Consider the following 23124-nt stretch of genomic DNA (forward strand, 5'->3'; position numbering starts at 1 on the left):
TGTGGAATTTGCCCTATCTTCCTGGCTTGTTTGCTCAGCTTTGCAGTCCCAGCCGCTCATCATTGGGGCTTGCTTTATCTGTGAATGTGCGGTGGAAGCAGGGCAGGAATACGCCAGGGCTCTCCTCCGTTGCAGTAAATCTCCACGGCCAGAGCGGTGGCAGGATCCCTCTGTCCAGCGCTCCTGGAAGCACAGAGCACCGCAGAGAGGGGTGACGAAGCGGAGGGCATGGTTCCATCTGCTTCAGTACCAGTCTGTGGGGATGAATTGGGTGTGCGGAGGAGCGGCGTAGAGAGAGGATGAGTGCGATCCCTGGGCAGTGCACGAGCTCTCGGAGCTACTCTTGTGACTCCTTCCCCTGTATTCATTGCACTGTACCGCTGTGTTTGCCAAAGCCTTAGAATGAAACTCTCAATTAATGAATGACATGCAACAGAGCAAAGACGGAAATCAACTTAATTTGTAACGTACAGCATTTCTGCATAGTGGCCTAAGCCAAGAAAGACAATGCACATAATCAATATCAGTGTAGTAAGCTGAAAAATGTCACTAAGCCTGACATTCTTCTGACTCTGTTGGCACTGGCACAATACGTTGCTGAACAGGAATTCACACTGGAGGCTTTTATGTATTCCTGAATAATTAATATGCATGGATTTGGGATACTATCTAGGTGAAGATAATGAATGATTTTTAATAATTGTTTCCTGCCACTTGATTTATTAATTCTTAAAATACTGAATTGCAAATATATTACTGCTTTTTAATGTAGGGCTCTTTCATGAAAGCTATTAGTAGATTTTGTTCTTCTGTTGAGTTACATGACTTGGTGACAATCCTATTTAGTCTAGGAATTTTGTGCATCACCCAGTGAAATATTAAAAAGCTTTTAACTATTAAATGATATTTATGTATATGCATCATGCAAAGCACATCATACTGTGCACTAAACAAATTATTTCACCATTTTTATTACTAGAAATCCAAAATAAATAATAGATTGGTTTGTAAATCTTTTTGTAGGCCTATTTAGCATAATGGTTCTGTTAATTGTAAGCAACAAAACATAATTTCTAAGAATGCCAAGCTTCCTGAAGATAAAAGAGTAGTAATGCTATATATGTTAACCTCGATTTTAAAAAGATGTCTTTAGAAGACATAGAAGAAGAAACTGGGAAGGAGGGAAGAAGTTAATTAGCTATAGTGTCCATTTCAATAATGTATCCTTGATAATTTCAAGAAAATGCATTCAGCTCATAGAATACTTATACCAAGCTTGTTACAGTGTTTAATTTAGCCACTGGCAATGACAGCAGATTTCTTCATGAACTGAATGAACAATACACTACTTTATACTGAATTGCTTTAAATCTGCACTACTTTTATGAATGTAAATTATACTTCAACGTCAACTCGTCTCTGTCTGCACATCTAACAGTAGAAAAATCTCATATGTGAAATATATTCAGTTTTCAGTGACTATTTCCTTCGTTTACCTCTTTTGTAACTTCAGGTTTAACATAGACATGTAGATATGATAGAACAAAAGAGAATGCAGCCCAATTATTTTGACATTTAGTACATTACATTTTTTCAATTCAATCAATAACCTGAGTTTTTATTACAATGCAGCGGCTGTGCTCACCTCTTCTGATATGAATAGCTTAAATTGCAAAACCATATTGGATTGGAGCAGTCACAATTGTTATACTAATTTCAGACAGCTACTCTAATGCTAACATGCAAATTTTATTCATTCTGGGAATCATCCATTGCATTTGAAATATATTTCTTTGTTTTACATCTTAATTTGTGATTATGTCTGTGCGTATATGTTTAGTATATGTGCATCCCTCGAGTGTCTACTTTCACTGTTTAAAGCTTTCTTAAAATAAAATGTCATTTATAAGTTTTCAGATTTTTTTATAATATATTTTCTATCTAAATTAATATTTCTGAATTTGATAACTTTAATAAGGACCTTTATGGATTATAAAGTAGCTCTGTGAAAGAAAACACATATGGATGTTTTATCTGGAGCTGCTGCTTCAGCTATCAGACTAATGGAACCGTAATGGAACACTTACTAACAAAATTAATGGGCTGCATTCTTTTCTTTGTCACGAGATCTGTATGGCTCCATTAGGTCTGATTTGTTCAAGGAGGAGAGGAAGGAATGATGAAGACACTAGTATTTTGCTGTGCTGTTGAAAGGAATCTATCACTTTTTTGTATTCGTGAGCTAGTTAACATCTTGTTATGCCAGCTTTCAGTGAGTTAAAGAACATCTGTTGTGGTATGGTTTTGTTTACAAAATAATTTATTGATTCTTATCTTTGTGTTATTCTTACATTCATACAAGAAGGAGGTCAAGGATATTTGTTTCTTCTGCCATTGTTCATTATCCCAGATATTTCTACTAGAGGAAGTGGTTTCTTTGGGATTTTACTGTAATCCACAGGATTTTATTTTTATTGAGCCTTTTTCCTGCAACTGCACTTGATAGTAGTTGTTTCAAAGTTCAACCATGTACAGAAAATGAAATGTAATAGCAATCATGTTTACTTTCTATTAAAGTATGGATTTTTTGAAGAGACTAATTTACTGGGAGAATTCTCTGTGAGACCATTTTACACCTACAATCTAATATCAAAACCCAGTGCAACAACCTTTCTTAAAGACAAGCAATCTAATTTGACACAGCTAGCTGTCCCAGGCTATATATTTTTGTTAGTATTATAGCTGAAGTACTACATAGTTGTCTAAGTGTTTCTATCCTGAGCTTTTCTTTGAGATTTTGGGGGCTGAAATATTCTAGAACTTTTTTCTCTCCTCTCTCATTAGCCTGCTCCCTTTACACACACTTTTCAACTTCCACACAAATTTGGCATTCCCAATCTTCCATAATTTCAGTATAGTCAAACTACAGCTAGGATATAGGTAACAGAGATGTGAACTACCAGTTCTGGAAAAATTCATTAAAGACATATGTCTGCTCAAATGGTGCCATCTATAAATCACCCAAGATTTCTCCATATTAGGGGGGTTTTCACCTAATGTATTGGCACCTTTCAGAAACTCTGTGGGGAGTAGCAAGTATCCAGCCAGCAAAATATAGTCTGAATAGACCTCTACTGCTACAGAATTACTCCCCACCATCCCCAATGACTTTGTGTTATGAAATAGAAAATTTGAGAGGAAAATTTGGAATACAGCTGGTATTCCATAGTGCTGAGCATGTGAAAGGCTGTAAATAAAGCTTCCTGGTTCAAGAAGGACAGGGAACTGCTGGAGAGGGTCCAGCAAAGGGCTGCTAAGTTGATTAGGGGATTGGAGCATCTTTCTTACGAGGAAAGGCTTAGGCATTTGGGTCTTTTTACTCTAGAGAAAAGAAGAATGAGGGGGATCTTATCAATACTTATAAATACTTAAAGGGAGGGTGCCAGGTAGATGGGAACAGTCTTTTTTCACTGGTGCCCGGTGACAGGACAAGAGGTAACGGGTACAAACTTGAGCGTAGGAAGTTCCATCTTAACATTAAGAAGGAGGAACTTGTTTACTCTGAGGGTGGCAGAGCACTGAAACAGGCTGCCCAGAGAGGTTGTGGAGTCTTCCACTCTGGAGACATTCAAACCCCACCTGGATGCCGTCCTGTGCAACCTGCTGTAGGCGACCCTGCTCGGGCAGGGGGGTTGGACTAGATGGTTTCCAGAGGTCCCTTCCAACTCTGACCATTCTGTGATTCTGTGATTTACTAAACTGCATATGAACAAAAAACATATAATGAGAATATATTGCTTCAAAGAAAAGAAAGCGTAATTTGAAACATTGTGATTGTTCGTATTGTTTTATCTCTTTTTGATTTGAGAGAATTTTAATCTTTTGTGTTTACGTGTTTATCATTGGCCATGGCATTTGGAAGGCCTGTGCAATATTGCTAGAATATAACTCAGCTTAGGAGAATAAAGCAACAGTGACTCTTCAAAACCAGAGGCTGATACATGCCTTTAAAATGGTGATTTTCTGTCTCTCAATGGAATTTCTCAGGTACACAGGTTATAATCTGTGGCACTTGTAGTGTAGTTCTGTTTCTAGTTTGTACGCTAGCTATTATTGTACTCTTCCAGTGGTATTTTAGGGGATTTGCACAATTTGAATATGCGTTAATGAGACCAGGAGGCAAAATACAAATTAATATTGAAATTCTTCTAGACTTAAACATGATGAAACAAGATAATTCTTTAGATAGTATATTTTAGTATTTCTTCTTCAGAAGAAGTATATTTGTATTCAAGCACTTACTCAAGTACACCTTCAGAGAGGATCGTTGTTTTGAGCCGATGTTGATTACTGCTGTGCTTTATTATTATCTTTCTGTTACCTTTGCTTATTATTATCTTCTGTCGCTGAGATATTCCCAGATTCCTTATGTTATTTTATACTTTGTAATATGATTATTACAGGACCTTCTGTCACAAAGATGTAAATGTTTCACGTATATTTCATGTTTTTATTGAAATAACTAAGTTAAATTTCAGTCACAATGCTGCTCAATCCAAATACATTGTTAGAAAATAATAAAAATAGTCTATTTAATTTTCTTTTTCTGATTTTGAATTTTATTTTTTTTTTGAGGCAGAAGAAATAGTGAATCCAAAGTATGTTTATTAAGATTTCATCAAAATTGCCATTTTTGTTTAGGAAAATCAAGAAAAGAAATACTGAGTAAGGAAAAATAAGACAATCTTTCTGTATTTTGCACCACGTAATGAGAATTTATGTAGTCTTAATTAGAAGACCAGTAGTAAAGTAATGTTAAAGTCAAAAGTATGTTAAGAGCAAAAAGGCGAACACACCTAATACAGAAAGCCACCAATTCATGGTTAGTTGCATTAAGATTGTGACTCTTAACTGTATTTTACTTAGATTGTTAATATGGTTAGTCCAGTTACAATGATATTACTATTCACACTCCAAATTATCAAATTAATGCACAACAAGTCTCAGTAATAGTATAGTTTTAAACTGTCACACACTTTCAAGTATCTACCCTTTTCTCAGTGTTTATGCTGCTCCTTTAGGTCCTAAGGTTGTCAGCACCCGTCCTCCTCAAAAAGAAGGGAAACGGGTGGTTTAGTGAGTTCTCAAGTTCTGCTTGAGGCTAATTTAGTACATATCCTAACATACTTTTTTCCTTATTTTTTGTTCGTTGATTGACAACATAACTTTTTATCTGTATTTATTACATATTTTGTTTTATGTATGTTAGTACATACTGTGTTCTTCTGAACTTTTTTTCTCTGTGTTAGCCTTAAAATCTTTTCGTCCAACTCCCCAGCCAGTTGTTTTTTTGTTTTTTTAATGACCATTGCTAAGTTGCTTATAGGCCTGCAGTCTTCATTATCCCTTTTCTATAGTCTTGTAAACCACATTATTATGTTAAAGTCATAAATATATCACTCTACACAGAATAATTGCTTTTTACTGTATATGTAAGAACTTCGATTATACCATAAGATTATGCAAATATAAACAAACATAAGGGATATAAGGAAAACTGTAACAAATTAGGCAATAGGCACCTGATCATTAGAAAAAATGTTGCAGCTAAAGAAGCTAAATCAAAACTCCAGGCAGGCGAAGAAAATTCAGACAAAGCCTGAGAAATTAATCTTGATGCCTTGCAGAGATGGTACAAGGTCTACAGCTTGTTACTAGCAATGGCAATACCAGCTTACAGGGCTACAATAACAGCTGAACAAACATCTTTGCATTGGTTTTTGTCTCTTTGTCTTATTATTACTTCTAATTGGCAAATTGACTAGTTAGGAAGTCTAGCGTTAGAGAAGGTTGTAAAGGCTTGGGTTTTTTTTGCTTCTTCATTGCGGTTTTTCAGGTTATATTCAGTGGTGCTGTACTTTCTTGTTTTGATGTTGCTACAGAATTTGAAGTCTTGGCTGTTTAAGCTAGAGCAAAATCACCAAAGTTTCAAGGAAAAAAGAAGCAAAGAGGGATCTGTGGGGAATGCACCTAAAGTAAAGTGAACTCACAACTGGGAGCAGCGGTACCTGAATTTAGCAGGTTGGGTAGACTTTACATATCCTGAGAAAGCAGAGAATAGCCTTGTTAGGGTTGCATCCTTATCTGGACTTTTCCTTTTCTTGAAATCCAAACTGAAGACTTGGATTTCCATAGAAATTTTGGTGTGCACCCCTGCAGGCTACATCCGTACTGGATTCTTGCACAGTCTGAATGCTGCTTTTACCACTGTGATCTGGGATTAGAAAAGGCATCATGGTAAGAGACAGTGAAGGTGTCAAATGGCAAACAGACAAGAAGAGGTGGGGAGTACAGTCTGTAAATCGATGAGTATTTTAAAATGACATATTTTGGAACCAGGAGAAGCAAGAGTAATATAAGTCTCTATACTAATAAAGGTGCATTTACCCCAGTCTGTTAGGACGGAATGAGCAAGATAGATGGTTGTAAATACCACTGCAGATAGCACTATCAAGCTTAGGCTTATCTTTCCCTAATGCAGTGCCAAAACTAATCAGTCTCCATACAACTAACATACTAACAACGAGCAGACTCTGAGGGAATATGCTTTTATCACAGTAACAGTGTCAAAACAGTATTATTCATTCAAAACTTATTTTGCAGATAAAATTGCTACGTCAACAGAATGACTTCTCAGTTGTTCAATTAAATATTCAAAGATTAAAAAAAAAAAAAAAGAATTAATTCCTAAACAGCTTAGGTTAGGGAGAATAATGTGGATTCAATTCAACATAGCGTCTGTTGTTGCTACAGCAAGAATAATAAATAGAACATAATGTAGAAATAAAAAACAACTATTTAGATTGCTGGCATCTCTTACTCATGTCGGTAAATGAAGTATGTTCCTCAAAGAATTTGTGCCTGTAAAATACTGATTTTTCTTATGGTTAAGATAGTGTTTACAGGGGGTAAACTTATTTTCTTAAGTAAAGAGAGTAAATAATGTCTGTAAGGGAATTGATTAGACTCTTTTCTAATAGATTATTTCAGCATTTCACTGTTGCAACAGAAGGTGTAGCCTCTCCGTTCACCCTTTGTCCTTATCTAACCTTGATGAGGGTAAACCCATTAACAAGGGCAGGTTATTCTCTGCAAACAATTCTGTTCTTCCTCAGTGAAATTCATGGCTGCTGCGGTAACTACAGAATAATAATAGGCAACGGGCAAAGTTATTGAGGTTGTTTGCAGAAGTCAAACATCAAGGTGCTTTTAAAGTGAGCCTTTAAGTTATTATAAAAGAAGCCCTGTAGCATCGGTGTCATTTGTTATTTAGCAGAGACTTCTATCCCTCAACAATACCCGTTTTTCCTTTTTAACACTAGTCATGTTGTCCTGTAAATCAGGTTTATAGGAAGGATATTTCTTTATTAGTTTCAAGTCAGATGATGGTCAGTAGAAGTAATCCTCTGGGCAAAATTATTCCCAGCCTTAGCTTCAAACAAGTTTTGATTCATTTATGATATTCTCAGTCTGCGTGCAGACCTCCTACTGACATCAGTAACAAGCAATGCACTGAGAAAAACACAGAGCTTTGAAAATGGGATGTTATTTGTCTTTGAGAAGAGTATCTTAACATTTTTCTCTGTACTAATGCTGTCACATTTTATATGCAGTGGTGGGGTTCGCTGTGGTTTTATGTTTTGGCACCAGCCTGTAATGTGTGTACCATCATGCTGTATCCTCAGGGAACAAATCCGCGTGGCAATACTACATTTGCAGACCCCTTTATGGGATAATTAAGATAAAAGATATTATGAATTCCATAAATAGCCAACAAACTACACGGAAGTATGTAAAAACTTAAAAAAATGTAGCTAAATCCTATCAAAACGGAGTTGTCACTTACAGCCTGTCCTTTGCTTAAACGTAGGAAAAAAGCTGCAATGGATCAGGGAAACAAGTGATCCCTGCAAGGGATCGAGGAAGTGAAATATGCCGCTAGACTGCAATTTCAGTGATCTACTTCAGATTCTTTTACATATTGTGGGTTATTAAGTAACCAAATTATATTCAATTCAGCACCTGCTTCATCAAGGTACAGAATATGGAATTAGATATAGACCACTTCAGCTTCACTGATTTGATTATGTAGTAGAGAGAGACTGGTGAATATACATTAATCCTATGAAATTAAATCAAGAAAATTAGCTGAAGATATTCCTAGGGGCCTATTTGGTGTCTATTTGCATAAAAAGCTGAATTACCTGCTTACTGAAATCACTTTTGTTGTGATGAGTAATGGAACTGAAGAACAGAGTTTACATAAAAATTTAAGCAGGAATGGACGGGTTCAAACCAGAAATACATTTAAGTCCTGTCTCTGACAATAGCCAATACCAGATCATTACAGCATAATAACAAACAAGTATATAATTTTTCCCTCAGCGTTTCCTGATGCAGAGTATAGAGACTACACTGTTACTTTGTTTATGTTCAATTATGTGTAATGGATTTTGCTTTTATTATTATGTTCTGAACCAGTTTGTTAGTCTTTTCTGGTGTCTTCAGTGTCCTGTATAATGTATGCAAGTATGATGTAATCATGCATATTCTGAAGAAGCATTTCCTTTTTGTTGGCTTTAAAGTTTTTTGAAGATAATGTCATCTGATGTTTCCTCATTCTTATGAGAAATGATGACATAATAGGCACATAAAACCTATGTGTTCTTTATCCATCTTGTTCATAATTTTATAGACTTCTGACCCTGTTGTCTCTTTAGAAGTCTGAATTATTTAATCTTTTCCCACATATTTTAGTATTTCTAACCATGGTTTTGTCCTGGTTGCAACTTTTTTATTGGTATTGGATTCTTTATAGTTGGTGGGAAGCTTATAACTTGCTATCATCTCCAGAAGTCTAAACAAATAGTTTAAGATGCAGCAGTCTATCCTGCAGTTTTTCAAATGAAGTGAGATTAACTACATACCGAATTACTTAATTTCAATGTTATGTGCAGACATTGAAGGCCTGTCTTGTTATCTCAGTCTGAAAATGTGACTGTTCTAGTCTCAGTTCTTCTTAGTCTAGCCATTTCATACCATATTTGGAAAAAAGCCTTGTTTGTAATTTTCTTAAGGTTATCTAAGCAGTACAGTTATCTAAACCATGACACCTAGAAGCGCTTCATCTGTAAGGAATATCAGGATTGACTATTGTTTTGATTTATTGAAGTAAAACATTAATAAAGTAAAATTATTGAAGTAAAACCAAACAATAATAAATAATAAGATGCTAAAACATGTTTACAAAACATATGAATGAAGTGTAAGTAGTCCTAGAACTTCAAAGATATGTGCTCTGTAGATGTGTTTCAAATAATTCTATCAGAAATACATTTTCATCCTCGTGCAAATATTTATGACTGACAGTAATTTCCATTTCTGGTTGGAGAAAAAATGAAATTTTGAAGGACAATGCTAAATAGAAAGCACAGCAAGTTTCAAAAGGCAACTATCCTGGTGTGGTTAGTGTACATAGCTCAAATCCGAGACACAGCTTCTGTTTAACATATTCAGAATGGATACTTGAACCTTGTTCTGCTGTACCCAGAATAACTAATAACCAAAGGTTTTGGTGGATTAGAGAATGTCTCACCTGATTTAATCAACTGTTTTTCTTGAATCTGAAAAAATGTTCCTTGTTCACGTTTGTCACAGCCAGTGCATTTCAGCAAGCTGTTTGAGTTTTATCAACAAAACCCAAATTGTCACTGAAGCAGTTTTACTTTTCCTCTCACCACATGCATGAGACACTCCTCATGCACGCAAAGTTCTCTGCTTTGTATTCTCTCGTTGTTGTTACAAATCATCACGTACTTTGTACTTTCCACATGTTATTTTATTTGCAGCATTTAATAATCTCTCGGGTTTATATTTTGGTTATAGGTTTCTCTTGGACTTTTGCATGCTCGAGCTACTCATATCCTCTGGCCTCCGCAGCGCTGGCAGAAGTTACAGCCAATGCTACCGCCGGAGCGCAAACCACTCCAGAGAGAGCAAGAGTGATCTGCCTGTTCAGATGGAAAAACACTGAAGTGAAGTTTAACCAGGAAGAGTTGCAGTGATTATACCATCACCTGTAAGAACTTTGCCAAGTGTGCTTTAACATCAGGTACATCAGCAAATACATGCGACGTCTTCATGTTAAAATGCCACTTTAAGTGTAAATTTTTTGTGGTTTTTTTTGTTTGTTTTCTTGTTTGGCGGTTTTTGTTTGTTTGTTTGTTTTTTAAATCTCAAACAGCAGCGCAGCGCATAGTGCATTATTTTGCTTTGAAATAATTGGTTGTATAAGGTTGGAATGTTCAATTTTTCTGTGAGCAGTAAAATGCTTGACTTGTTATGTCTGTACCTGTGCTTCCCTGGATAAGAAATTATTAAAACCTTCAATAAAATATTTTAATCTTTTACATTCACCTTGTTTCTTTAGTAACTAAATGGAACCTTTATTATTATCATCGACTGCATATGAAAAAAAGAAACAAACACATAATATGCTTTGGATTGTCCTATAATTCCTAATACTGAAGAATCATTACTTCTGTAGCTGAAAACTTAATAATACATGTCATAATTTTTTTTCAAAAAGCTAATGAGAGTTTTTTCTTTTAATGCAGCTTGTGTTTATTATTGAACCGAGTACTTATTACTTATTTTTAATTTCTCTTTCAGGAGTGTTTTATATAAACATTCCTTGTATGTCTTGCTGAAGTAGATATTCAGTCAAAATATACAAATTATATTGCAGTATATGAAAGCAATGTTTCTTTCATTTCTCAAGTATAGTAAATCATTGTTAGTATTGATTGCCACATTTCTTTCAAAGTATGTAATTAAATTATAGACAGTATACAATTAATGCTATAAATATATAATTAATATTATAAATACACTGTGAATATGAAATAAATCTTCTGCACACATTGTAAGAAAAAAGAACTTGAAAAATGACACATTTCAGCTGCAGATTAATATGAGCCAGCTTATTTTCATATTTATTGAATTTTACTTCAGATATAGAATAGTACTTTAAAAATTTAACATATCACACAAAAGATTTTTAAACATGTCAGCTAAAATCATGCAATTATCAGAACTTCAGGCAAGATGAAAATATGCCTATAGTTCTTTGAAGACACACATCTGTGTATCAGTGAGACGGTAGGTTCAATCACCATGAAAAGTCTCTATTACCATCTAACCTTCTTCTTAAGTGCTTCAGCTCTGTAGGCGCTCTGAACACTGTACTGTCTGTGTGTGCCATGATCTTTCCTTGTTCCAAAAAGCTGTTGCATAGGTTTCTGAACTCACCTTAGTTAAAACTAATGCAGTTTGTCTGGGTGTTAATTGCAGTAAATTCACAATTATTTTGATTGGCATAGGGTGATTGAAAACAGTATTTTGCAATCTTTTTTCTTCAAATTAATTAAGAAAACTGAAATGAGTTCAAGAAATTTACTGCAGTCATAATTAATTTTGGTGACAAAGATACAAACACACATCAAGGAAAGGGGAAAGAAAGAGACAAACATAAAAAGAAGTGGAAAAAAAACCCCAGATTAGATCAGCTTTATTTCTTTTGGTTGTTCAGGTCTTCATTTCCCTTCTTTCCACTAGTTCAGATTTTATCACACAACCTTATAAAAACTATGAACGTTTAAATGTCCCAAGTATTCAACTGTGATATGGCTCAGGAAATATTTATACATCTATATTTGCATACATATATTTATAAATATTTATGTATATAAATATACATGATGGAATGATAGACTAGAGAATACGCCTATTAAGTTTGAAGACGTTACAATGGTTGTAAAGATTGCCATCATTTTGAAGAATGGTATTAGACTGCTGTGACCTTAATTCAATAATGATGAGGAGAGAGTCTGGTGGAATAATTACCCATACACATGCTGGATTAAGTTAAAAGAAAATTTGGAGATTAAAGTGGATTGTAGTCTAAACTGAACAAAAATATGCTGTTGTGAATAAGAAAAATACCACACTTTGTGAACAGCAGTACAGACAGAACACCGAAAACTATATTCCTGCTTCATTCATCATTCAGAGGTATGAATTTAGGCACCAGATTCAGAAAAAAAAAAAATGAGGGACAACTGGAGTCTTTAGAGAGAAACAACAAAAAAGAAGAGAAACCGGAAAAACATGACCTATGAGAAATGTCGGAAGAACTTGGGTTTACCATTTAGTCTGGAGAGTCTGAGGCACGGTCTTCAAAATCATGAAAAGTTGCTGTGAAGTAAAAAGAATCATTGGTTCTCCAAGTCCATCGTGTACAGGAGGAGAACTAACAGACTTACGACGCAACAATAAGACTTTTAGGTTAGGCATGGAGAAAGAGAAATTAAAATTTTAAAAATAATGAAACGTTGGAATAGATTATTTTTCATTGCAAGGTTTTAAAATTTTTTCTTGGGCCTGTTTATACTTTGAGATAGGAGCATGGATTGGCTAGACCTGGAGATCCACATCAGCTGTTTTATACGTTCTCTGGCTAGGTATTCTGTGATTGGTAAACTTGGTGTTGCCTTTGATGCTGGGCTAGGAGGCAGTTACATCAGTATCTACTTCCTTTAGACTTACAAGATTCATTATATGCAAGCCTAACAGTATTACAGTAGCTTTATGTGCTACTTTCTTGTAATAAGCATCTAAGGAACCCAATTCCTGTAAAAGAAGCTATTTTGCTACATGTTGTCATCAGATTAATGTGCATAACATTTTACATCATCACATAGCTTAGTGAATGGAAATAGCTCAGTGAGATCATAATAAGCGTTTGAGTAAGATAACGTAATGGATCATTCGGTGTGCAGAGCATGAAAAGCAAACCCACATTGCCAAATCAGAAAGGAGCAAGCAGCAGCAATAACACACAACCGCATATTTAAAGCTGTTATTATTTTGTTGATATAATAATATATTTGATTTTCAGCCTTCAGATGTGAAACACATAATGAGAAGCCTGTTCTGGCTGTAATGAAATCAGTGGCAAAATTCTCATGGACTCAAGCTATCATGATTAGCTTTCTAAGTCAGCACCTTCCTCTCCAACCACAGGCCTGCTGGTGTTTTGGTGCTGGCTCACATCGGCAATGCAATAAGGAATTGGTTTCAGGGGAGTTAAATTAGAATAAGCACAAGCGAGACGTAGGACATTGAGAAAAGGATGATAGAATATTTTAAACCTTGATTTTTTTATGTATGATGAGTCACATAAATACCTTTCTTATAGCCCAAAGACATAGAATTATCTTAGGTGGATGCCAGACTGTGCTTGTAGAGCGAGGAGAGATGTTGCAAGTTGATCAGGAATTGGTACTCTTACCAGACATCAGCAGCTGCATCTGAGAGAGTGACAGAGCAAAGCTATGTACCTCAGCAATGTCTAAGCATCACAGCCTCTTACAGAAAACCAAAATGCCAGTTGAGAAAGTGGAAAGCTGTTGCAAAGAATGAATGGTCATCTGATGCATATGAGGATCCTCACTTAGGTGTTCAGTGTTCCCTGTGATAAGGAGACACAGCAGCAGGAGATGTGCTGAGTTTCATTTCTTACAACTATTCAATCCTTTAGGATAAAGTACCTAGATGATGCAACGTGAAGACTAGCAATCTGTCATGGCATGCACAAAGCACTAGCTGTTCAGGTCTGAAGCCATTACAAAATGGATAATTTAGTGCATAACTATTCAAAGAAAAGAAGGTAAACCCAAGGAAATAGATTGTGCTTTAGTAAACATTTACACTACCTGGCTCCTTAAGTATTAATACTAATGAAATAACACTTACTGGAAGTCAAAGATCACATACAAACTCAAAGTAACATCATAAATTCAAGTGATGACATATATCAGCTCTTGCTATGCAGAATTTTGATTTTCACATTTTTTTTTTCATTTCTTTAGATTTGTTCACGACATTAAAATCAGAAAGAGGTCTGAATGCTTTTAGCATATTACAAGTAAAATAGCTGTCAGAGGCATCATTCTGTAGGCATATTGCTCAGGAGTCTAGCAGCTGATGAACCTTCATGCTTTTGGGCAACTTTGGTGATCCTTTGGTATTTTGCTATAATATGGAATAATCCTCTCTCTTTGGAATATTTTACTATCATTACTATTATGATCAAGAAAATTATTACTTTCTTCATCCCCACACCAACATGGTCTATTCTTATCATGGGCTATTAAGCATCTTGTTCAAGGTCATATAAAATAATCGTGAGAAGTTTCAAAAAAAAACAGGATTTCTCCTTCAAGAAGTCTCCCTTTTCAGTGGCAAGACCGTGCCGTTCACTGTCATTCATTGTCTTGCACAATTAATGCACAAATGAACCATTTGTGATATAAAATACAAATCTAAATGAAAGAAAAAGATCAATGAAAACCAAAATTCCCAGTAGACAGCTTATCCATCCATCATTGTATGGTGAGAAGGAATAACGGAATCACGGAATCACGGAATCTTCAGAGTTGGAAGGGACCTCTAGAGATCAACTAGTCCAACTCCCCTGCCAAAACAGGATTGCCTAGAGCACATCACTCAGGACTGCATCCAGGCTGGTCTCCAGAGAAAGGGACTCCACAACCTCCCTGGGCAGCCTGTGCCACTGCTCTGTCACCCTCACCGTAAAGAAGTTTTTCCGTGTATTTGAAGGGAACTTCCTGTGTTCTAACTTGTGCCCATTACCCCTCGTCCTGTCACTGGGAACCATTGAAAAGAGCCTGGCTCCATCCTCCTTCAACCCACCCTTTAGATACTTGTACGCCATAATAAGGTCTCCCCTCAGCCTCCTCTTCTCCAGGCTAAAGAGTCCCAGCTCTCGCAGCCTTTCCTCATAAGGCAGATGCTCCAAGCCCTTAATCATCTTAGTTGCCCTTTGCTGGACTCGCTCCAGCAGTTCCCTGTCCCTCTTGAACTGGGGAGCCCAAAACTGGACACAGTATTCCAGTTGTGGCCTCACCAGTGCAGAGTAGAGGGGGAGAATGACCTCCCTCGACCTACTGGCCGCACTCTTCCCTATGCAGCACAGGATTCCATTGGCCTTTTTGGCAACAAGGGCACATTGCTGGGCCATGGATAATTTACTGTCTACTAGGACCCCCAGATCCTTCTCCTCTGAGCTACTTCCCAGCAGGTCCGCCCCTAACCTGTACTGGTGCTTTGCATTCTTCCTCCCCAGGTGCAGGACCTTGCACTTGCTTTTGTTGAACCTCATTAGGTTCTTCTCTGCCCAGCTCTCCAGCCTGTCCAGGTCATGCTGGATGGCAGCACGGCCCTCTGGGGTGTCAGCCACCCCACCCAGTTTGGTATTATCAGCAAACTTGCTGAGGATACACTCTGTCCCCTCATCCAGGTCCTTAATGAATATATTAAACAAAATTGGACCAAGTATTGACCCCTGGGGGACACCACTGGTTACAGGCCTCCAACTAGACTCTGTGCCACTGATCACAACCCTCTGAGTTCTGTCCCGCAGCCAACTCTCAATCCACCTCACTGTCACCTCATCTAGCCCATACTTCCTCAGCTTCCTAATGAGGATGTCATGGGAGACAGTCTCAAAAGCCTTGCTAAAGTCAAGGTAGATGACACCCACGACTCTCCCCTCATCCAGCCAACCAGTTATAACATCATAGAAAGCTATCAGATTGGTCAAGCACGATTTACCCTTGGTAAATCCATGTTGACCACTTCCAATAACTTCCTGTTCCTTAACGTGTTTGGAGATGACATCCAGAATGAGTCGCTCCATTACCTTCCCAGGGACAGAGGTGAGACTAACCGGTCTGTAGTTCCCTGGGTCCTCCTTCTTGCCTTTTTTGAAGATCGGAGTGATGTCAGCCTTCCTCCAGTCCTCAGGCACCTCTCCTGTTCTCCATGACCGTTCAAAGACGATGGAGAGTGGTCTAGCAATAACATCCGCCAGCTCTCTCAGCACTCACAGGTGCATGCCATCAGGGCCCGTGGACTTATGAATGTCCAGCTTGGCCAAGTGGTCTCTTAACCGGTCCTCCTCAACTGAGGGAAAATCTTCCTCTCTCCAGACCTTCCCCTTTGCCTCCAGAGTATGGGATTCATGAGGGACAGCTTTAGCAGTGAAGACTGAAGAAAAGAAAGCATTTAGTAACTCTGCCTTCTCTGTGTCCTCCACCACTAGGGCACCTGTCTCATTCACCAGTGGGCCTACATTTTCCCTAGTCTTCCTTTTTCTATTGATGTACTGAAAGAATCTCTTCTTATTGTCTTTAACTGCAGTGGCCAAGCTGAGTTCTGAAAGGAACTGAAAGGAAAGGTGAGTCTTTTTAGAGCTATGGCTTCCTGTGGCCGTTTAGGCTTGTAAATAATGTAATGAGGCCATACTAATGGCAAATACTGTAGAAAATGTCCTTCTTCCATAAATATCTAATTTCACCCAAAGAGGCTGGATTTGTGTAGATGACATGTAGCAGCACCTTCTAACCACCCTATTGAAGCTATGCTTTTTCGCCGACATAAATTAAAGTTCTTGAAGAAAACTAAAGGACAAAGGCTGCAAGAAAACCACATGGTGGTGGCTTGGGGGATAGATTGGGAACCCCAGAGATAGCAGAGCTGAAGTCCTCATCTCTGCGTCTGTACTCCTTTTCAATAATTTGTGTGAAGTAAATGAGCAGATTATTAAATCTGGTTCCACAACTACAAACTTTCGGGTATTTTTAAATTTAAAAAAATATTGTGTAGTGTATTGTGGAAGTTCTAGCATTATCTGTTTTGCTGTGGGTTTATTTGTTTGTTTTTTCATTTGTGAAATAAAAGATAAGCGAGAAGCTGGTTTATGTAGCTGCACCTCTTTTAAGCAGAACATTACACTGAAAATATTGCCAATACTCAAATTATGTCACCATCCAAATATCTTCTTGATTGGAATTTATTAAAAGTGTTATTGGATGAGTAGCTGACCTTTGGATGATTTATTAACTAAAAACCTGAAGGTGTAGAATATTTAAAAAATGCAGCAGCTATATCTGAATATCAGGTTATCCTGATCACACAGACAAAAACTTTAATTTAAAAAAACGTTTAATTTGTGATAACTTGTTGGAACTATATTAACCCACCACATCATGTACTATCTTCCTCATCCCACTCACAAATGTCTCAGCATTTTATTTAACATCTAACCTTTTCTCATATCCTTCTATTAAATGTCAAAATTAAATTTTACATCCTTTGGGAACTAAAATGTACCACCCTCATATTTTTTCTTGTACACTTTTCAATTAATAAATGAAACATATAATGGCATTTTTTTAGGACTCCCTATGGTTTTACCCATTTGATTACGAGGGGTAATCATACAAATGATCCTGAGTTTTCTGCAGGACTGTGATGCATCAGGAACTAAGATCGGGCTATAGTACTTAACTTTTTAGCCTGCTTTTGGTGAGCCTGCAATTAAAGAAATTAATTTCCTTTATTCTCCTACATTCTCCCCTCATTGTGAATGTATAGTTCTGAATCTGACATGAAATATCTTCAGGGCTCAGATAAGTAGTCCATATGTCCAGTAACCTGCTCCTGACAGGGGTCAGTAAATTATACTTCCTATAATGAAGAGCTTGGAATAACCTGCCATGAGGGAAATTACTTTCTAACCCCAGGCAATTAATGTTAGTGTTATGCCCTGAGGCATGGAAGTTTAAATGCCTTACTTATCTTACATTCTTTCTAATGTAACTGAATGTTCTTATTATTTATACAAATATTTAATGCTCACTTCAACAGCAACATCTGAAAAGTCTCCGTTTGTAAACAACAAACAGCTAACTAAAGTCTGAAATTTTTAGCCTTAACTTCTGATTACTTTTGCTATCTGCTATGTTAGGCTGGGAGCACTTATTTCTTTGCTGGCTACTTCTGTCTGTGGGATGCTTGGCCCACAGTATCTGTTGGAAAAATCTGGTACATGGAAATGTTTTTCTTTCAGTTTTCTTACTCTAAAGAGGAAAAAAAACCATTACCCTCATAAAACACTGTAAGAAGTACCTATTAATACTGATATCAATGTTAACATTTATTAGTATGTTGTTTTACACTTCATGAGCATCACTGTTAAAGATTACAAAGATTTAGGTGGCAGATTGTGTACATGTGTGTACAAAGTTAGTGACTATGGTCAACATACATGAAGACCTAATGTTTAGGGTGCTTGGGCTCTGAAATAGTCTCAGTCATCTATGCCAGCCAGACTCCTGGAAAGGGGCACAGGAAGACTCATGCTCTGGAGTGCCAGACAACACAGGGGCAGGCTGAGAAAAGCAATATTTAATTATTGTGCTTAAGCCCACAGAGACAAAATTGAAACCACACCTGCAACTTTCTGTGGGGTTACAACAGTTCCAGGAAGGACCGCTGACTGGAATCTGTCGCCTGGCTCCCAAGGATGTGTTTCATTTTAAAACACATCTTGAGAGAAAGGTGCTGAGACTGACCATCTTCTACATGAGAGCTGAATGGGTAATATCTTCACCTACAAAATAGCAGCGTTCAGGCTCAAGGCTTTCCTCAGCCTGAAGAGCCGACCCCAACTGGCTGACCTTCTGCAAAGAAATGACTGATTTGGTAGATAAGGGAAGAGCACTGGATATTGTACACAGAAAGAATATTCAGGGAAATACAAAACTGTGAGGAACAAAGTCCTAGAGGAAAGGTGAAATATCTTTTGCCACGGAACTCTCAACTTCAGAATCTTTTAACTTGTGACCAAGATAAGATATAAACATTTTTAAAGAATATCCACAATGGGTAATTAATTTCTGTAAATGCCTGGCAGAATCTGTAACAGCAGATTCCTACAAGTGAGGCCAGCTGATTCTTGAGGCTTTATTTTCAGTGAAAAGAAGGTTGTTAAGTCTCCAAAGGCAAAGAACAATTATGCCTAAAAATAGAAGCAAGGTGAAGCTTGAAATAGAGAAGCTCACAAGTACTGACAAAAATTATGACTAAGATGGAAACCTCCAATTTTAGGCTTTAAACAAAATGCCTTGGACTTTATTTCAGCAAGTATCAGGATGTTTTTTTCCTCCTGCCAGAGGTCTAGAGTGATAGAGGGTAAATGGAAAAGCTATATCACGATCTTTCAAGTACGTCTTCATGAAAACCATGTGTAGTACTGTTATAATAATGATAAAAAGATATCTTGTGAGCCTGAAGTTTGGACAACAGTTGGGATAAAATTAATTTTTCATCTCTCATTTTTTCTTTGCTTTTCTTTTAACGATCCATATCAGGTGTTAGCTGACATAAAGTGTTGAGTAAACAGCAGACTAACACTCTCTGACAATAAAAATGTGTGTTTCCTCTACTGAAAAGTAACAATAATTGTCCCTTGGAGATGGTTCTACCCTACAAACAGGAAAGACCTCAGTGCTTACAGTAGGATTCAGAATCTAAAAGGACTTTTTAGGGGTACTTCATGAAGAAGGAATACCAAATCCTCCATAGAAATTCTAAGCCCAGATTCACGTACCAAACGTCAGCCATTTAACGAGGCTGTACTCATACTCAGGGCCCTGCTTAAGAGACTTTTAAAGAGGTCCCTTCAGAGCATGCCAGAGGACTTTTGGGGGTTGAGTCAGTCACCCTCTGAAGGTGTTAGTCTCTTTTCAGTGACTCTAAAAGAGCTTTTGGTTGCCTCAGTTAAGTTCCATGAATCTAAGCCTGGATTTTTTTATATGTTTTAATTCTTTGCTGAGCAGATTGCTATTAAAAAACTTAGATAAGTCAAAATCAAGGCCAAATTATCTCCAAGTTCTGCTTGAATTTTATTACACAGACTAATCTTGAACTTCCCTTTGATCCCACAAAATTATGTAGATGCAGGTTTCCCCAGGTGCTGATTTCTTTCTTGATAGATTGTTCACAGCAATGTCTTTGAGATTTTAAAAAATGATTTCCACCAAAACAAATTCTATTTTTTTCACAGAAATGTTTTGCTTTAACTCACATGTATCAGCAGGATTATACAGAATTCTGTTGATTACATCCGATTTCACACAAGGAAAACATCTGAGTAACATCACTCTACAGCTGTGTTAAAAAGTTCCCAGTCCAGGCAACTTGTGCTTTGTGTTAACTCTTTTGTAGCTTACTGTTAGCTTTTCATTAAGACATCCCATTCATGTTGCCTACTCTTGAAATTAAAGGGAGTTTTTTGTGAGCAAATGGAACAATATGTATTTTTCTAATTTTTTTAATGTTCACAGAAAAAAATAGTTTTTTTTTCTAGATCTTAGCAACTAAATCCAAAATTAATTATATAAGTAAGTGAAGTCTTTTTTAATCCGTGCTAAAGACAGTAGTACCTAGCAAGTTCAACAAAAATAGGTTTCTCAGTTGGTTAAATTTATTTGGATTGCCTTGTGCCCCAACTCCAAATTTGACATTGAGTCCTCAATAACTGGGTGCCAAGAACAAAAGGGTCTGTTATTGGGGGGCTGGCTTTTTAATTCTTTTTGAAAATCAGGTTTTTCTCCTTTTAAGGCATCTGAAATGAAATGACTGACTTGCCAAATCACTAACCACCAGTGAAAATCACTGCAAGGATGTGATCCTAAGTTTGAACATATTTGCTCTTTTACTAACGATAAAAAAAGAAATTTCCTCTACCTTTTCTCTATTAATAAGCTGTACATGAAACAGACCCTTTTCAGATATAAGCATATGAAAGTTTTTAAAAAACACTGAAAACTTCTGATGGGATTTTCTAAAAATACTAACACAAGTAAATGCATTACCTTTATTGAAAGGTAATGGAACTTTTTACCCTCAGTCATTTTGGGATAAATCCAAAGAGTAATTCAGGCATTTAGCAGTCAGCACAGGTTTTTTGGGCTATAATTTAGGAACAGTGAGTCTAGTCTCTGCTGCATATTTGTTTCTCTCTTCTTCTCTCTCTCTCTTACACAATCACAGATGTTACTTAATCCTTTCTAAAGTACAAAAAGCTACAGTGACCAAAGGTTTCAGGTGCTACACTACTTTAGTTAATTAACATCTTCAATCTGAATACCCAGGCTCCCTATACAACAAATAAGGGAAGAAGAATTGACTATCGAAGAAGGAGATTGCCAAAGTGTGCTGAACAAGGAGATGTCCAAATTGTCCAAAGGCAGGAAAGTTAGTGTCTATGATCACATCAATCCTAGTAAATTAAAAGAGCCTAGGGAAGAGTCTCAGGCATAGTCTTGTTTCAGGAAAATTACTACTTATTCAAACAACACCCAGAGTTCAGGAGTTTACATGGGCCTGTGACTATTCTTATAGACAGTTTGAATGCCGTGACCCTACTTTGGAGAATAATAACTTATTTTATAGTGTGAATGTAGGCCATTGGTATCAATGCCAGAGAATGAATGGTCCTAGACACACTTCATTTACGTATATATGTATAACATAAGGCAGCTGGTAGCCATTGCTCTTTTGGGATGTAGACACCTCTCTGTTGCACTGTCTGCTGGAATTAGTTGCTAAACACATCTATTTTCCATGCTTCCTCCTCCTACTCCAGTTTTCCTTTGTTAGATTCTTTGTCTAGTTTGCAGAAAAGACAGTATCTGCTCCACAGGAAGGATTTTGCATTTTAGCAGAAACTTTCTTTATGGCTTTCACAGGGCTCTTGGATCTTGATCTAGATGATCTGAGCATTTGATCCTGTCTTCTTCATACCACCTTTTTTGTCCTTGCAATGTCTTGCCCCTCTGTTATTTAATAAAAGTATCTTTTTCTGAGAATCTCCTTAATCTCGGCACTTCTACAAATCAATATGGAATATTTTCCCATGAGTATTTCCTCAGAGATTCTTTGACATTGTCCTTACTTTTTCTGCACAACTTCCTTTCAGAAAGTCCTTCCTCAGGTTTGCAAAGGCAAAGTCATTTCTACTCTCTGATCCGTGTTTGCAGGTTTTGCTGACCTGCTGGGAGAATCTTTTCCTTGGCCAAGGGAGCAATGCCACATTTTTCCAGTGGGTGCTGGTGAAATGCAAGACTCATCTGTCCCACAGATTGGTGAATTGCTGGTACCTGAGTAACAGATCAGAGTCCTTTGTTCCTTGACAGTGCTCCATGGTGGAAGGCTTGCCATGCTTTTTGGGGGGCATCTCCCTGAAGTAAATACTGTATGAAACATGTCAGTGTTTAGGCATTCCTAATTTTTTATATAAGGTTTCCTACAACTTATTGTGTGCTGCCTAGTTGATGTCTGAAACATAAACACATCCTTTAAGAATAGAAATATAAAAATATATGTAATTTAAATTAGCATATAGATTTAAACTCTTTAATTCTAGACAGCAAAGTTTAAAATTATAGATAATTAATTAAGAAAGCACATGTTCAGCACTGATGCTGCTCCAGCTCTTTAAACATCAGCCAATTAAGGAAATCGAAGAAACTGAACTGATGAGCAGTGTTTATTTACAATAATCTGCCCTTGAGCCTATGAATGGGTTCAAATACACATTTTACTCATTTCTCTCTGCATGGATGAAAGGTGTCTATATGAATAAAACTAATTAGTTACCAAGGGAAAATCTACACTGTTACATGGCAATCAAAACTGATGGGCCTCATCAAAGGTTTAACATATTACAAGAGCAGCCAATGCTTGAAGAGGAATAGAATAATTCCTTTAATTAATGCAGATAGTTAGTATTCTATTTAGAGAGAAAATGCTGCAATCATAGAAAAGAGAAGCTTTCTTTTCCTGACATAAAGAAAATATAGATATTTATGACAAGTCACAGACATGTCTTTTGACCTAATTTCAGTATTTAGTTTTAAAGATTCCAGCGTTACAGAATTCTTAGGAATTCTCTTATGCATATTCAAGAAAGCATTATTTCGTAGCCACAAAATATAAACCAGGTAAGAATTCATGTTTATTTTGAATTTCATTTAGATATTCCTATGTCTATATCCCCCAGGGAGATAAACAGTAGAAATTTCATATATTTAGCTCATTTAACTTTATCATAAGGTAATAGTACTACAAATG

The 23124-nt window shown here is 36.8% G+C and overlaps 1 protein-coding gene across 1 annotated transcript in view; it reads left to right on the top strand.

The window, feature by feature from the left end:
• The window catches only part of IMMP2L (inner mitochondrial membrane peptidase subunit 2), a gene marked incomplete at its 5' end in the record, with an annotated part of 478429 nt that extends 467932 nt beyond the window's left edge, over positions 1-10497 (top strand). Inside the window, one exon of the mRNA XM_082492739.1 lies at positions 9946-10497. Within this exon, the coding sequence (XP_082348865.1) occupies positions 9946-10065 (120 nt within the window). The 3' untranslated portion in view covers positions 10066-10497. The remainder of the gene's footprint in view (positions 1-9945) is intronic.
• Between the last annotated feature and the right edge of the window lie 12627 nt (positions 10498-23124).

Source organism: Vanellus vanellus (genome assembly GCF_965231255.1).
Source record: "Vanellus vanellus genome assembly, chromosome: 1".
NCBI classification, from domain to species: Eukaryota; Metazoa; Chordata; class Aves; order Charadriiformes; family Charadriidae; genus Vanellus; species Vanellus vanellus.